General features: G+C 39.1%; 1 protein-coding gene across 2 annotated transcripts; it reads left to right on the forward strand.

Moving 5' to 3' along the window:
• Nucleotides 1-4,550: 4,550 nt before the first annotated feature.
• LOC121237242 (ubiquitin-conjugating enzyme E2-17 kDa-like) lies at nt 4,551-12,522 on the forward strand. Of its 2 annotated transcripts, XM_041133878.1 has the most exons (6): nt 4,551-4,715; nt 5,395-5,719; nt 5,988-6,096; nt 11,040-11,167; nt 11,794-11,898; nt 12,144-12,522. In XM_041133878.1, the coding sequence occupies exons 3-6, from the start codon at nt 6,027-6,029 to the stop codon at nt 12,285-12,287; spliced, it is 447 nt and encodes a 148-aa protein (XP_040989812.1). In that variant the 5' UTR covers nt 4,551-4,715; nt 5,395-5,719; nt 5,988-6,026; the 3' UTR covers nt 12,288-12,522. The 2 variants fall into 2 exon arrangements, with proteins under 2 accessions (XP_040989812.1, XP_040989811.1); XM_041133877.1 differs by lacking the exon at nt 5,395-5,719 and having other exon boundaries at nt 5,990-6,096.
• Nucleotides 12,523-17,529: the final 5,007 nt, after the last annotated feature.

The raw sequence follows: 17,529 nt of genomic DNA on the forward strand, positions 1-17,529 counted from the left end.
TGCTTGTTTGCTTTCACAAAATAACACATTCATTCTAACTAATATTGAGAATTTGAGATGCTTGCTTATATGTGAGTGCATTTTTTTGCCGAAGAAAAACTTACATCATCAGTAACAGATTAAGCTTGTTTTGTCTTTGTATATTGCTGGAAAACCTTAATTCCTGAGAGAGGTTACATTCGTATAGAAGTGACATGATATATCATGCACACACACAGAGATCGTTACCAAATCTTTTCATGGATTTGTCCAGAAGGAACGTTCTCCTGATGGGAGTTTCATTCTTCTGCCAACTCAGAGATTCAATGGAAATATAATAAATCCCACCCAGACAAAGCAAAGCTTGATTCAAGGAACAGTTTCAGTTTTTCTGTAAATTTCATTGTTAAATACGTTGTAACTTTCCTTACTTAGATTACTCACAGTTTTGTACATAAACCAACCATGTACAGCAATGAAAGTGTGTGTGTTCAAATTTCAAAAACCAGCTGATGGAAATCAAGGTGGGGGGGGGGGGCCTACTCTTAAAGATTATTTGCAAGTTTCAGATGGGCCAATTAAGATCAAGGGCCAAGAAGATCAAGGAAGCAATGCACGGATTGGTGCAATCTATTTGGAATGAAGCTAGCAAGAGCCCAACACTCAAGATGGGGCTTGAAAGAAGGAGAACCAGTTTTGATCCACTTGATTCAAGCAATCTACTTGGAATGAAGCTAGCAAGAGCCCAACACTCAAGATGGGGCTTGAAAGAAGGAGAACCAGTTTTGATCCACTTGATTCAAGCTGTGGAAGACATGACTCAGAGATAGGGCCTATTGTTGTTATTAGAGACTTTCAATTTGGTTAAATGATTTATTCTATTAGTTTAGAATAAGTGGGCTTGAAGATGTCTGGCCCACACGTCTTATTTTTAATGAACTAGGATTTTCGAGAAAGTCTTGTATTTTGGCCAATGGTTTATTTGGAAAGTTGCTTTTTAGGAATTAGGGTTTCAAGAGGCACTGTAGCGTTACTGTATCCGTACTGTAGCGCGACACTGTTCATCAGGGGCATTTTGGGTAAAAATGGACTTTATTTTGGCTAGGGTTTTAATTAGGTTTAGTTTAAATACTCCTTGTAGCCTCATTTGAAGGTTAGACAATATTGAATGTTATTTGTGAGTTGAGTTTTCTCCTCTTGTTCTTGATTGAACTCTTGAACTTATCAAAGATAAATCACAACCTTTGTGGCATTTCTCCTTTGTAATCTAGGTTCTTGAGACGGGTTCTTCAACAGGTCTACATTTTGATATAATCTAGGTTCTTGAAACGAGTTTATATCAAAATGTGAACGTTTTGGTCAGTTAACTAGACCAAATGAGATTCAGGAAACGAGCTAAGTATATGCCTGTACCTATCCATATAAAAAATGAACGTTAAGAAATATGTGAGTAATTGCAGCACAAGATGCAACAAATTGTCAAGCATGACAAAGAAATAGATCTAAAGTGTAAGCCCAACAAGCAAGTACGTACTTTCTCAGCTCCCCTTACAGAATGAAACTCCACAAGATCAGAAGCACAAATAGGAATCGAGACTCACAAACACAATTCAGAAAGGCTTCTTTTTCACAGCCAATTGAAAAGGGAAGACACCCAGCAATCTGTTTTATTTTGCTTGTGTCATGGTATGTTCCTGCGGACCTTAATGAGACTTTTGCAGTGCTTATTCCAAAAGAGAAGAAATCTGAAATTATGAAAGGATTTTAGACCTATTAGCTTATGTAATGTGGTCTAAGATCATTGCTAAAGTCATAGTTAATAGGCTTAAACTTATATTACCACAAATGGTTTCAGATTGTCAAAGTGCTTTTGTTCTACGACAACTTATCACAAATAATGTGTTGTGGCCTATGAATTTGTTCATGCTATTAAAAATAGCAAAAGAGGTCACATGGGTGTGATGTTTGTGAAACTTGACATGAGTAAGGTCTACGACAGAGTAGAGTGGTGCTTTTTTGAGCAAGTTATGCTGAAAATTGGATTTCATCATTGTCGGGTGGGGGTTAGTTTTATCATGTATTAGTTCAATTTCATACAGGGTTTTGTTGAATGGGGTGTCCACCTCTTCCTTTGTTTCATCTCGTGGTTTGCAACAAGGTGACCTTTTATCACCTCATTTATTTGTTTCATGCAATGAAGGTTTATCATATCTGTTGAGGTATACTGAAAGTTTTCAGTTTATTAATGGTGTTAAGGTATGTTCTCGGGCTCCTGTTGTAAGTCATTTATTTTTTACAGATGATAGCCTATTATTTTGTCAAGTCACTCATTCTGAAAATGAAGTGTTGAGATAACTTTTGGCTACTTATGAATCTGTTTTGGGACAACAGCTGAATTTAGATAAGACTGAGTTACTTATCAGTCCTAATGTGAGAGAGAAAGAGATTAATGCTATAATGTCAATTTGGAATGTTTCTTCTCTACAACATCATTCTTGGTATTTGGGTCTTCTCTCATTTGTTGGGAGGTCTAAAAGTTCTACTTTTCAAGATCTTAATAAGAGGGTGTGGGATAAATTTCAGGGGTGGAAGGAACAACTACTTTCTCAAGCTGGAAGGAAGATATTAATCAAAGCAGTTGTCCAGACCTTACCAACATATACAATGAGTTGTTTTTTGTTGCCAAAGCAAGTATGCGGGGAGATAGAAGCACTATTTGCTCGATTTTGGTGGGATCAACAAAAATTCAGAACGCAAAATGCATTGGATGAGTTGGAAGCAAATGTGTGTTTTTAAGTTTCGAGGAGGGATGGATTTTAAAAATCTGAAATTGTTTAATTTGGCGTTACTTGCTAAACAAGGGTGGAGGTTATTAACAAAACCTCAATCTTTGTTATTTTGGATCTTTAAAGCCAAGTATTTTCCTAATGAGGATTATCCGCATGCACGTTTATCTTGTAAGCCATCATTTGTTTGGAGGAGCATTTTTGCTTCTAAGGAGATTTTGTGTTTTGGTTGTATTTGGAGAATTGGGAAGGGTGATAAAGTTCGTATAAAGCAAGATCGATGGCTTTCTGTAGATTGTCAGTTACAATCTCTAACTCCTCAACATTTTATTAAAAGGATAGCCTCCCTACAAGACATAATTTGTTGAGGAGAGGGATTATTTCATCAGTTTTATATGATCATTGTAAGTTGTTTAACGAAGATGGTTTTCACTCTCTTTGTGGCTGTCTGGTAGTACAAGAGGCTTGGAAAGTCCGTTGTTTGCAAATTCTTGCTTATTTACGGTAGGTTGGGAGTTTTTCAGAGTTGGTATGGGTATTGCTGAAATCTAATACTAAGTTAGTTCCTATGTTCCTTACCATTTCATGGGGTGTTTGGAAATATAAGAATCTTAAGATATTCCAGAATTCTCATTGTTGTCTTTTAGAGTTAATTGATAACTATCTTAGGTATATTGAGAGTTATCTTCATGTGAATAATCATTATGTGGTGGTGTATAAAGAAAATTTGCTTTCTTGGAAAGTTCGTCCTCAAAGTAAGGTGATGTTTAATTTTGATGGTGCCTTATTTCATTCTTCCGCGTCGATTGGTATTGGTGTTATTCCACAAGATGATCATGGAATGTTTTGATGGCTGCAAGTTATAAGGAGAATGGTGTTTTTGAAGTTGATAATATATAAGCTTTAGCAGCTTTGAGGGGTTTACAGTTAATATTGCATATGAGTGTGTCTCATCTGATTCTGGAAGGAGATTTGTTCACTATTCTTGAAGCTATTCGTTCAAAACATTAATCTATCTAATTAGTGGCCTAACTGAAATTCAAAGTCTTTTTCATTGTTTTAACGTATATGATGTACTTCACATTGGTTGACAAGGGAATGAAGCTGCTCGTCTTATTGGTAGATATGCTTATTTTATTGATGATACATTACAACGGTGGTATTCATGTCCAGAAATTTATTCATTCTAGAGTCTATACTACCATGTAATTGTCCTGTGATAGATTATGTACTTCTCTTCTTTATGAATGAAGGTCTACTATTATATTAAAAAAAAAAAATACCAACATGTCATCAAATTTACAAAATTTATGTTTTAGATTTTTTTTTTTAAAATGAGAACGGAAAAATAATTTATGTAATTATTTTACAATATATTTTAATAAGCAAGTTAAAGTGATACTATTACCTTCTACTTTTTTCTGCGTAAATCATAAACTCCTTATAATTATTTATTATTTAAAACAGCATAAAAAAAAAACTTGGAAGAATTATACGTGCAAGTAATAGAATTTGCTAAAGAGTTTTGTTACATAGCTTTCATCACATTTTATACTCTATATTTTTTAAAATTTTTAAATTTTTTTAAAATTTTTTTTGAGTTTATTTTTTTAAATTTTTTTAAATTTATTATTTATTATTTATTATTTATATAATAAATATTTGATAAAAGAAAAAAATAATAAAAAAAAAATATGGAATGTAGAGTTTGAAGAGGTTGCTAAACTCCGAAGTAGTTGCATTTTATACGAAGAATAAAATAAAAAAAAATACAAAGAGTGGCTGCTTGTAAAAAAAAAAAAAAGCAGATAGGAAGCAAAAGCTTACGTTACGTGTCCACAAAGGCACCGAATTTTACAGAGGAACGCCTCCCTCCTTTCCCATCGCCTCACCGCCACACCCACACTAAACATCGATTTGCGGACTCTCTCCGTCTCTACTGCTCAGAGAGTAAGTATCTCCTTGTCTCTATCTCTCTCTCAGTTCGATTTTGGAGCTCCCAAAAACAGAACTCCAAACTAATTTTTTTTTTTGATCGGTAGAACTCCAAACTAATTATTCTTTCAAAGTTTGGATTATTGTTAATATTTCTTGAGAAATAATTTTTTGATCTTTTTTTGGTTCAGAATCTTGCGTTTGTATACACTTTCTTCATTTATCAGTTCATGTCTTTACGTTGCGAATAAATTACAATATTATTAATTAACCAAAATCATGTTATTCAATATTATTACTGTATTTCGCGTCTAAATAGATCTTCACGTGCATGCAACGGTTTCAGTCTATATATTTGGTTTTATATATTAATGCTTCTTACATCCGTCTCTATATATGTATCTCATTTAGACCCCGTCTGTTTGCTTGTTTATAGTTTTGAGCATAACAACTATTCAGATCAGGCACGAATTATGTAGAGGTCCCAATTTCGTTTATCTGTGTGTGTGTGTGGTTGCTGAGAGGAATGGAAGCCATATTTTGTAATGGGTGTCAGATTAATATGCGCACATATGCATATAGATGGAATTTCTTTATTTTTCATGGATTATAATTTTGGTGTGTGTGTGTGTGTGTTTGACCATCACTTTGGTTGCTGAGAGGAATGGAAGCCATATTTTGTAATGGGTGTCAGATTATTATGGACACATATCTCTTCCTCCGATAAACAATATAGCGGGTTCATCATCGGATTGGGTTCTTCATAAGGTTAACAAGATTCAGCAGTGTGTGGGGCTTTCATATGAGGGATGCGACAACCAATTTGCGGCACTATTCACTGCGATTGAGGCAGGCCACTCGCTTGAAACCAAATCTAGATTTAAGAAAAGCAGGGAGTTAAAACGTCTTTCTTGGGCAATTAACTACGACGCTAAGGGAGGTAGTTCGAGTCGAGAGAAGATAAAGGGAGGCTATTATGAAGCTATCCTCTTAGAGGGAGTTTCGGCTTCGGGTTGGGGTTTGGGTTGGCGAGGTGTGTTTTGTACCCATTTGGGTTTGGTGTATTTTGGATTGATTTCTAATTTTCACGAGCTTATTGGTCATTAGGGGCTCTCTAGTATGAGCTATGTGTTTCTTGTATATGCCCAGTGTACTTGCTTACTTCTATTGATATTAATATATATAATATTTTTACTTATAAAGAAAATATGCACACATAAGCATATAGATGGAATTTCTTTATTTTTCATGGATTATGATTTTTGTATGTTTTTCCTTGTTTGTTTTAGGCTGCCGTGAAAATTCTGAGACACTAGTGATTTTGTGATGGCTTCAAAAAGGATCAACAAGGAGTTGAAGGACCTCCAAAAAGATCCTCCTGCTTCATGCAGTGCCGGTAAGTTTCAACTTTGGACCCCCTTTTGAAAGCATACTCTCTTGTGTCTTCCCTTATAATTCTAGTTTGAGGATTGATGGCTTCATTAGTATTATAATATGAAGGATCATAAATACTAGATCCTGAGGGCCTTTTCCAGCGGCAGTAGCGCACCCCGCCCACCTACCACCACGCCGTCGGTGGGGGTGCAGCTGCCGGCGACATAGAATCTGCCGGCGATGTCGGTGGGGGTCTCCGATTACGGCCAGCAGCGGCTGGAACAATCGGGGGCTGGTGGTGGTGGTGGTCTGAAGGTGACGGTGGTGACACAGAGTACGCCAACGATGATGGTAGTGCCCTCCGATGAAGGCCAGCAAGTGTTGAAAGGTCAGAACACGATTGACGAGCCCAAAACAGCATCCCCGACACTTGTGGAGGGGTAGAAATTACCGATAAGCTTAGTGGGTGAAAGCCCCACGTACATGAGCCCACCTGCACATTTCTCTGTAGAATCTGAGATGGATGAAGAGGATGGGGGGGGGGGGGGGGGCTCGGATGAAGGGCAAGCCTCCATTTCTGATGTAGAACTTTCTGGGAGTCTTTCTGGACAGATTTCACTGGTGGAGGAGACCCTAGGTATGCCGTTGGATTGCAGGGGAGGTGATCCAGTCCCTCTGAGTTACATGATGCATTATAATGTCTCAGACTGGGTATTTCAAAAGGTAAAAGAACTAGAAAAAGTTGTGGGGTTGGAGTGTGAAGGCTATGGGGATTAATTTATGGCTTTGCTTACAGCCACTAAAGTGGGGCATCAAAGTCATAGAAAAATTGGATAAAAAAAACAGCGTGAGCTGAAAAGATTGACTTGGTCTATGAATACCAAGGGTAGCTCCAGCAGGGGTAGGTCAAAAGGGAAGGGGCTGTCTTTCTCTCAATAAAAGCCAAGATAGTATCGTGGAATGTCCGCGGACTCAATGAGGCTAATAAATGTCTTCAAGTAAGAAACTTGCTTCGTGAGTGGAAGGCGGACATTATTTGTTTACAAGAGACAAATATGCAAATGATTGGTGGGAAAATTGTGTGGAGTTTATGGAGTTGTGTTCACATGGATTGGGTGTATATGGCCTCTACTGGGGCCTCAAGAGGTATGTTGCTAATGTGGGATAGACGGGTAGTGGAGAAAAAAGAGGATTTTGTAGGGTCATACTCAGTGGCATGCTCTTTCAAGAGTGTATTAGATGATTTTTGTGGGCTTTTGTAGGTGTCTGTGGTCCAAACTTGGATAACAATAGAAGATTATTGTGGGAAGAATTAGCTGGAGTATGCAGCTGGTGGGATCTCCCTTGGTGTATTGGGGGGAGACTTTTATGTTATAAGATTTCCAAGCGAGTGTTTGGGGAATCGAAGAGTAAGGCCAGCAATGACTGAGTTCTCAGAATGCATATTTGATTTGAACTTGGTGGATTTGCCTCTAGCAGGGGGTTCAACCAAGTGGTCAAACAATCAGGCTTGGTCTCGTTTATATCGTTTCTTAATATCACCAGAATGGGAAAGTCACTTTCCGGATGTATGGCAAAAACGAATGCCTTGTCTTTGCTCGGATCATTGGCCTATCATGCTTGATTGTGGTGGTATCTGAAGAAGGTGAAGGTATTTTAAATTTGAAAACATGTGGCTAGAATCAGAAGGCTTTGTAGAGAGGGTGAGACAATGGTGGTCCTCGTATGAGTTTCAGGGTACCCCTAGATTCATCCTAGCGGGTAAATTGAAGGCGCTAAAAAAAGATCTGAAGCTTTGAAATATGTAGACTTTTGGAGATATGGGGGAGCGCAGGAAAAGCAAGGTGGTGGAAATCCAAGAACTCGAGAGATACAAGAGACGCGGCCTCTTACACAGGACGAGCTAGCACAAATGAAAATGTTGGATGTGGAACTTGAAAAGATTATATTATTAGAAGAGACATCATGGTGTCAAAAATCGAGAGCCTTGTGGTTGAGGAAAGGAGATCGAAGTACCAAGTATTTCCATAGAATTGCAAACTCCCATTGGAGAAACAACAATATTGAGATACTGAAAATTGACAGTGTTAAATGTAAAGAAGAGTAGGTTATCCACAATCATGTAGTAGGTTTCTTTGAGCAGCTCCTAATCGAGCAGGAGGGATGGTGACCTACCCTTGATGGCCTTGCTTTTGACGCCATTGAGGTGAATGATGTATCTCGGATGGAGAGGGCCTTTGAGGAGGCGGAGGTTTATGATGTAGTGAGGAAAATGGTTAAAGACAAGGCACCGGGGCCTGATGGTTTCTCTATGGGTTTCTTTCAAAATTGTTATGAAGTGATAAAAGAAGATCTTGTGCGGGTGTTTCAGGAGCTATTCTTGGTGGGAAAATTCGAGAAAAGCCTTAACACCACTGTTCTTGCATTGATACCAAAGAAGGTGGGGGCCATGGAGGTTAAGGAGTTTCGACCCATAAGCTTAGTGAATGGGGTTTATAAATTAATTTTCAAAGTGCTGGCGAACCGCCTAAGTGAGGTGTTGGGGAAGATCATTACAAAACCCCAAAATGCTTTTGTAAAAGGAGGCAGATTCTTGATGTGGTTCTTATTGCCAATGAATATCTGGATAGTAGGTTAAAGACTGGCAAAACAGGGATCATTGGCAAGCTAGACATGGAGAAGGCGTATGATCACGTTAACTGGGAGTTCTTTCTCTACCTTCTTGGGAGGTGTGGCTTTGGGGAAAGGTGGCGGTCATGGATCCGTTGGTGCATATCAATGGCGAAATTCTAAGTGTTGATAAATGGCAGTCCAGCTGATTTTTTTCATTGCACACGAGGCCTAAGACAAGGAGATCCGTTGTCGCCTTTGTTGTTTGTTATTGTGATGGAGGCACTTAGTAGGATGACTTTGGTATTGGCTAATAATGGTTTTGTGGATGGTTTTTCCATCAGAACCCCGGAGAGGGGAACCATTAACATATTTCATTTGTTGTTTGCAGATGATACACTTATCTTTTGCGAGGCTGATCAAAATCAGATTTGAGTACTGAAAGTCTTGCTCCTTTGTCTTGAAGCAATATCCGGTTTGAAAGTGAACTTCGACAAATCAGAGCTGGTGCCCATTGGAGGTGTTCTCAATCTACGACAGTTGGCCAACACGTTGGGGGTGTAAGATAGCCTCACTCCCCATGACTTACTTGTAACTTCCGTTGGGGGCTCCTTCGAGAGCGTCTTCTATATGGGACACAGTGGTTGAATAAGTAGAGCGGAGACTGGCGGGATGGAAAATGATGTATTTGTCAAAATGTGGTAGGATTACATTGATAAAAAAGTACTTTATCTAACTTACAAACATATTTTTTATCCTTGTTTCCTATACCTGCAAGTGTGACGATTCGAATTGAAAAACTCCAACGTGATTTCTTGTGAAGTTGAGTGGGGGAGGAGTTCAAGTTTCACCTAGTCAAGTGAGAGACGATATGCTGCCCTATTTCTAATTGTGGTTTGGGCATCAGAAGTATGAGGACCTTTAATCGGGTGTTACTTGGCAAGTGGTTGTGGAGATATCATAAGGAACTAAAAGCCCTATGGAAATTGGTGATTGAGAGCAAATATGGAGATTTATGGCGGGGATGGTGCACTAACGAAGTAAGGGGGTGTATGGAGTGGGTTTGTGGAAACACATTCGAAGAGGATGGCAGGTCTTGAGTAGATAGACTAGACTTCTTCTGAGTGAGGGCTCAAGGATGAAATTCTAGAGAGATATTTGATGTGGTAATAGTACTCTACTAGAGATATCCCCTTCATTGTTCAATACTGCTAGTGCTAAAGATGTATCAGTGGTGGAAGTTATGGAGATATTCGGGGGTCAGATCCGTTGGAACATCACCTTTAGTAGAGCGGTACAAGATTGAGAAATGAGCAGCTTTGCAGATTTTTACAGCCTTCTGTGCTCTATATTACCAAGCACTCAGCAGGAAGACTTACTGTGGTGGATACCCGATGGTAAAGGGGTATTTTTGGTTCGCTCTTTTTACAAGGCTCTCACACAAGAACCCCAAACTCAGTTTTTGTAGAGAAGGCTTCGGAGACATAAGACGCCTCCCAAAGCAGCGTTTTTTGTATGGACAGTTTCGTTGGGGAAAGATTCTCATAATCGACAACTTGAGGAAATGAAGGGTAATCATTGTAGATTGGTGTTGCACGTGTAGAGAAGGGGGAGAGTCTGTAAACTATCTCCTACTACATTGTGAGACCGCTTGGGTATTATGGAATGAGGTGTTCAGTAGATTAGACTTGTCTTGGGCCATGCCGGAGACAGTGGTGGCATTGCTGGCCAGCTGGACAAATCTAAGAGGCATGCAACAGATTAAAGATGTATGGAAGATAATCCCTATATGCATTATGTGGTGTTTATAGCAGGAACGTAATGACAGGATATTTGAAGACAAGGAGAGATTACAGGAGGAGCTGAAAGTTTTTTTCTTTAGAACACTTTGTACTTTGGCCATTGCTGTTGATTTCAATGGCATGGACCTACATGATTTTCTTGTCTATAATGTGCCTACGTAGCTTAAGGTTTTTTTTTTTACTGTTCTAGAACCATGTATATGGCTTTGCCTATTCTTTGATCAATAAAATTTGTTTACTTATTAAAAAAAAAGGATCATAAATTTGTATCTGGAAATATAGCTAGTATAAGAATGAGGGAATGGTTGACACAAGTGGGTGAAACTAACATAAAGCGTGAGTAAGAAATTATCAATGTAAGGCGTGTATATTGGTGGCTGTTTTGGTGTTCGGCATATATGAGCGTGGGTAAGAAATTATCATCTTAAACTGTTTACACCAACATACTTATACCTTTTTCTCTGCTGGTTAGATGGTTGCTTTTCCTTTGATATTTGATTTTGTTTTACTCTTGTAGTTACAATTTGTAATTGGCAGTTCTCCATGGTTGCAGGCCCTGTGGCTGATGATATGTTCCACTGGCAAGCAACAATTATGGGCCCAGCAGACAGCCCATTTGCCGGGGGTGTGTTCCTTGTATCCATTCACTTTCCACCAGATTATCCGTTCAAGCCACCCAAGGTAAAAACTACACTCGTTTGTCTGAGTTAATTTGTTCAATCCCCAAGCAATATCTGTCTTCATGCATGCATAGCTTCTCTCATAAGCAGGACTTTGACTAGGCGGAGGGTGAATATATCTCAACTTTGCATGCTATAGCTTTGAGCCCTTGTTTTTGGCTGTTATGTAGCTACTTGTTTAAGCTCAAGAACTGCATTCATCAGACATGACTGAAACGCCCACTGCCAATTAATTATCGTGGATTATGAGATTCTTGGTCCCCATCTTGTTCTAGCTTTTGACTATTGCTTATGAAAACTCACGTGGTTCTAAAAGATGGGTGCAAGTATCAATTTCGCTAAATGAAGAAAAAAGTGGAAATTCGTTGATTTGACCAGAATTTTCATCTTTGATTATTTATACACATTATGATATGTAATGTTAGTAGGGGTAATGCGAGGATGTTTTCTGCCTTTGTTTGTTTTCCTTGAGGAAATGTAGTTCAGCTATGTGATGCTTATTTATGACTTTTTTTATTGGGGGAGGGGGCTAGTGAGATTCTGAACTAATGATACGTGATCCTTGGCTGATTGTGCTACCTAGCTGATGCATTTACATGACCTTTGCTCTTTTTTGCAATTTTACAGGTTTCCTTCCGGACAAAAGTTTTCCACCCTAACATCAATAGCAATGGTAGCATCTGTCTTGACATCCTCAAAGAACAATGGAGCCCTGCCCTTACCATATCCAAGGTAATGTGATTGTTTCAGTTGTCATCCATATACCTTTCTGCATTGCATGAGAAAAAATATTTCAGTTATTTGCATCATGTGGATCTTGTTGACTGCAATCGAGTTTGGCTTGGACTTGGCAATAATATGCTGGGTTCGAATTGGCATTGTATTAAAGCAGCTCAATCACAGGTTTTGTTTTTATGCTTGGAAAATATTTAGATTTGTGGTTGACGGTCCATAATTGTGACGATGGTTTTTTGCAGGTCCTGCTCTCAATATGCTCACTGTTGACCGATCCAAATCCAGATGATCCTCTGGTGCCTGAGATAGCCCACATGTACAAGACTGACAGGGCGAAGTACGAGACAACAGCCCGATCCTGGACCCAGAAGTATGCCATGGGCTAGGGTGGTTGTCCTGTATGAGCGAATATATCATGGTTAAATTTATGATATTAGTAAATAAATAGATGTAATCTGGTATAAAGATTAAAGAACTTGCACGGTCTGTTGTGTTGTCTCCTGTGTTTGTCGTTGGGAAATTCTCTCTGTGGGGTTTCTTCGCGTGAGATAATCTTACTTTTAAGACATGACATGGTTATGTGGAACTTGGTGGCAAAATCGTATTTTGCTTAGCTCGTCATTCATAATTCGCATATAATTGGTTGTGTTCTATGTTTTAAAGGAAGTACTCTGCAAACAGAGAATGTTTCTGGCCTGTGGAGGTTGTTTAGTTTGGATGTGGGAAGGCCTTGTACTCGGAGTCGGAATGAATTCTCTCTGCTCCGCCGTGAGGAACAGACAAGGCAGATGAAGGGGAGGCAAAGCGTATGGTTTAGATAAGCATATGGAGGGAAGTGTTGTGTACATGTTGGATACAAATTTTAGGCATATGACCCAGCAAACCGAGTGGACTGACCAGACCCGAATCGGCATATGCAGGGTTATTAAATGAGCGGTTCACCAACACGATAAATGATGGGTTTGGATTTTTGGTGTTAAATCGACCAAATATAAATTCGTTCTTACCTTCTGTTCTGTCAAACCCTAGCCTCCAATACTCTCAGTACCATGGATGAGAACCCTACCTTACAAGCCCAATGCGCCGCTCACCGTCGCCACTCACCTGCTTTTCTTCCTACACGTTGCCAAGGTCACCAGTTGCTTCTCAATATATCTTCCTCTCAATCTGTGTCCCTAGAAATAGACCTACAACTCGATACGTCTCTTGCTCTGCTCATTTCTCCCCCATTTAGTCAAAATGCGCACCCCAAGTCTCAATCTTTGATTTCTTACCGTAAAAAGCTATTTTCAATCGCTTTTGCTAATTTTCTGTTATTGCGTTCTCTTATTTGGATATTTTTCAAATTCCACAAAGATAATCTGAAATGGGTTTGTGTCTTTGTTTGTTTCTGATGTGTTCCATTCACTGATTCATCGTCCTTTGGCGTCCCTAGATCTGTTAGCGGTTCTGCTTGATCTGCTGCTTTATTCTTGCCTTACTACTATCCACAAGGTCAGATAATTAGATTTTACCATTTAAAGTGCTGCTTTGTTTCATTTTCTGCTTGCTAGTCTAGTTGACGTGTTGGTTTGCACTAAAAGATAAACAAAAAGTTGGGTCTAATTTTTATGATATACATGGTGGTTATAATGTATTGATTTGGTTGGATTATTTATTTGGTTATAATGTCTGTTGCAATGTGTATGCTGTTGCTATGTAGTGGTATATGATAATGTGTTGCCTCTTTCTTAGTGGTTGCATTAAGTTCAAGAGGCTACGCATTTGCGTTTTGAATTAGGGATGTGAAATGGACAGTTCAGCATTTTCATGTGAATGTATATGTGTCACTAACAAAGTGATTCCCTCTTAACAATTGCCCTATATGGCATATGCATGCGGGAAGAAATAACCCAGTTGCCTTTTGTTTTTGGTATCTCATCTTTTTCGCACTTGATTTAGTTGGTTTCTACCTACCAAGAGTTGTTTTTGCTTAATGCAAAATGCATTGTGAAAGCAGACTCTGCTTATTCTCAATACATTATTTTATATATATATATATATGTATGTATATGTTTTGTCAGTGTCTTACATCCAACTCAGATATAAAGATAGAAATAATGAATAAATCTCACGAAAAGTTGATGATGCATCCATTATAAACAAACACTGGCTTTATATGCTGTGGGAAAATAAAAATACACTCAGCTTTATATACATACAATTTACAAGTAACTCAGCTATGCCCCTCGATGATGATAGACAAACCTCATATGATGAAATGATGGAAAGATGAGGGAGAATAAAGGGGTTGTTTACTCCTTTTCCTTCTCCCAAAAGATTTGAAGAAAAAAATAATGAGAAAAAGAGTGGCCTAACTCTAACTGTCTAGATAAACTAATGCTATGTACCTGGCACTGACATCTTTTGTTGGATCTGTCCAGCTTTGCTAGCCAAGCCTTTCCTACAACACACGAATGACAGGGTGGATTTTAACATCAGTAACCTACACACAAACATGAACCCATCATCCTCTTTTCCCTCAAAAGGTGGTGATGGGCACTCCCCACAAAAATTTGGGTTTACTTTGGACACAAAAACTGGGAAAGATAAAAAGAAAAAAGGCGGACTTAAGAGTTGTAGTCCACCTACGACACCATATTATACCATACCAGGAACCTTTTGATATGGTTCGTCCTTTCTTGGTTTGCCTTTAACCTTTTGGGAACAACCCATCTGACTTTGGACCACATTCTCATATTTGAACACCTTTTTTTGCACTCTAAGGAATACAAGTATATGGTGCAGCCTTGTTTTGTGAATATATTTTAGTCAGCATCCATGGAATTATTTTCATTTCTTTGAGGTTTTAATCTTTCTTAGCGATAGCATGAACTGAATTGATTAAGGAGTGGTTTGAATTCAGAGATGAGTTGAGATGGTTTGTGAATAGTAGAATAAAAGTTGAATTATTTATTATATTTTGTGTGAAAATTTAGAAAAGTTGTTTTGGAATTTAAAAAAGTTGAATTGTTTATTATATTGTGTGAGAATTTGAAAAAGTTGTAATGATGAGATGAGATGAGTTGAGGTAGGTTGAAGTGGGTTTTGAATGCAAATGAGGCCAAGTGTTTTCATGTGTTTTATTCAAACAATGTGTGGGGATTTGCTGTGCTATTATTAATTTGAATCATTTGATGTCCGATCAAAAAAAATTTGAATCATTTGATGTAGCATACTGAATCATTTGAATAATTTGTGTTGGCAGAGATAAGAGGCAGAGATGGGGAGCTGTATTGCTGAGGATGTAATGTGTTTGGTGGAAGGGTCTTTAATATGCAGGAGTAAAATGATGATGGAATGGGGTTTTGGTGTTGTGGCATTTTGATGAGGAATGAGTTAGGGTGAATGCATTTACTGTGGCAGGTGTTTGATTGGGTCTCTCTCTCTCCCCTTTTTTTTTTTTTGTGGAGTTTCTGCTGCAGTGGTGATTGATTTATTATTTTTTTTGGGTTGAGACCCACTTTCCTGCAACAATGATTGGAGTTGTTAGTATTTGAGTAGTGATGTTAAGTTCTTAACCACCCAAGTCAGTATTTAATCTGAAATCATTTAAGAAGATTGTCCGCGTTCAATTTAAAAATAAAAATATAATTAAGGGGGCAGTAAAAGTCATGAATACGATAGAATAGAATTGGATGTAAAGGATACTTACTATGTAGGATAGGAACATTAACCCCGCCCACCACCACCTGAAAAAAAAAAAAAAAAAAAAGACCAAAATACATGTTTGCGCGGATCGGGCTGCAGGCCTAGATATAATCAACAATGAGAAGGCGATGCACTGGAATGTTGTGGGCTGAGATAGGTTTAAGCTTGGTCATTATTTTCACGAATTTTCTGTGGCTTAGAAAAATGGGAGGGACGAGTGTGTTGAGCTAATTACATTGCGCATTGTCATCCTGTTAGAGACTTTGGTCAAGTTCTTAAACACTATGATCTCTACGCTAAAGGTAACCTTGTGATGATTGAATCTTCGTTTCTCTCTTGTTTGGTTCTCGAACAATGGTGGCTAATATGACCACTTTGGTATGGTGAGATTAGGTGTTTAGGCTAAAATGGTTGTATGAAATGGTGGAAAAGGTTAAGGAAGTGTATGGGTTATAATGGTGTAAGGGGCGCACAGCATTAGTGTGCAGTTAGGGTTGGCGCCACTTGGGAGTTAGGATTTAGGGTTTGGAAGATGGAGTTGGGTGGCTAGGATTTAGGTTTAGGGTTTTGATTTAGGGTTTGGAGATGGGCAATTAGGGTTGGACGGCCACAAGGGTTTGACTTGGTTGCTTGATTGAGTGATTTTAGGAAAGGTTCCTAAAATCTAGGAACTCAATTTAGGAAGGGATATGACCGGTTATGGTGATGTGATTGGGTCAACTAGGGTTCTTAAATTATAGGAACTCCAATATGGAAAGGAGAGTGGCAGCTAGATCAAGTCTCAATATGGCAAGTGATTGTCGAAAATGAATGTGACTTGGCAAGGATAATGTGTTTTGGCTCGGGTAGGGTTTGATGAGGCAAACCAATTTTGAAAAGTTGACAAACACTATGGTGGTCGACTTTTATGGGTTGGATGGATTGGAAGAGCAAAAATATGATGAACACCAAGAACACAATGAAGAACACTCAAGAACAAAAACAAAAATACTTATGAAGTTGAATGAACAAAAGGACAAACAATGATAATTCAATACTTGATTCACGAATTGCACAAGAATTGAATAAACCTCATATATTCATAAACACAACTTGGATTCATGAATTGCACCAAGTTGCAAGAAAACAAGATAAATGAATTACACATATTCAATGAATTGCAAGGTGTAATCCTCTCTTTGGGATTCACGAATTTCACGCCAAAAGTTAAAGTGCAAAGGCACTGTTTATGATCTCTCAAACAATAGTTTTCCCTCTAGAAGTTTTGCCAAAATATTCTAAGGCAAGTGAATGAAGTTATATTTATAAGCAATACAATTTGGAAACTCCTAATATGTCCATTGAAAATAACTAAATAAATCAAATTAAATAAATAACATGATAGTGGTCATGGACCAAGTCTAGCCGTGGCATGCATGGCCTATGCTGGGCTAGGTTGGTGCATGGTGGTCTTCGGGCTGGTCCATGGCTAGGTGGTGTGGCATGGCTTGCTAATGGTGAGTCATGGTGATGTGCTGCATGGCCTAGGCTGGTGGCCTAGACGTTGAGGCTGCAAGGCATGGGCTGGAGTCATGCGCTTGATGGCATGCCTGGTGGGCATGCCACTGACTTGCTCTGCAAGGCACAGGTTGGAGCCGTGTGCTGGATGGCATGCCGTGAGGCATGCCACTAACTTCACTGATGTGCGGCAGAGCTGTGCATGTGCGCGCGCGCGCACTGGGTGGGCTGGATGTGTTGCGCATGGCCTTGCGGCACATGGGCGTGCGCAAGGGCCACGCGGCCCATCAAGGTGCGCATGGGCCTGCGCACTGAAGCACGCATGAGCCCGCCGCCCAGTGTTGCACGCATGGGCGGGCGACGTATGACTGCGCACATGGGCAGGCGCTCACTAACCTCGCTAGTCTGCATGGTGGGCGCCCCGTGTGTGCCATCGTGCAG

The sequence above is a fragment of the Juglans microcarpa x Juglans regia genome, chromosome 6S, assembly GCF_004785595.1.
Source record: "Juglans microcarpa x Juglans regia isolate MS1-56 chromosome 6S, Jm3101_v1.0, whole genome shotgun sequence".
In the NCBI taxonomy this organism is placed as follows: Eukaryota; Viridiplantae; Streptophyta; class Magnoliopsida; order Fagales; family Juglandaceae; genus Juglans; species Juglans microcarpa x Juglans regia.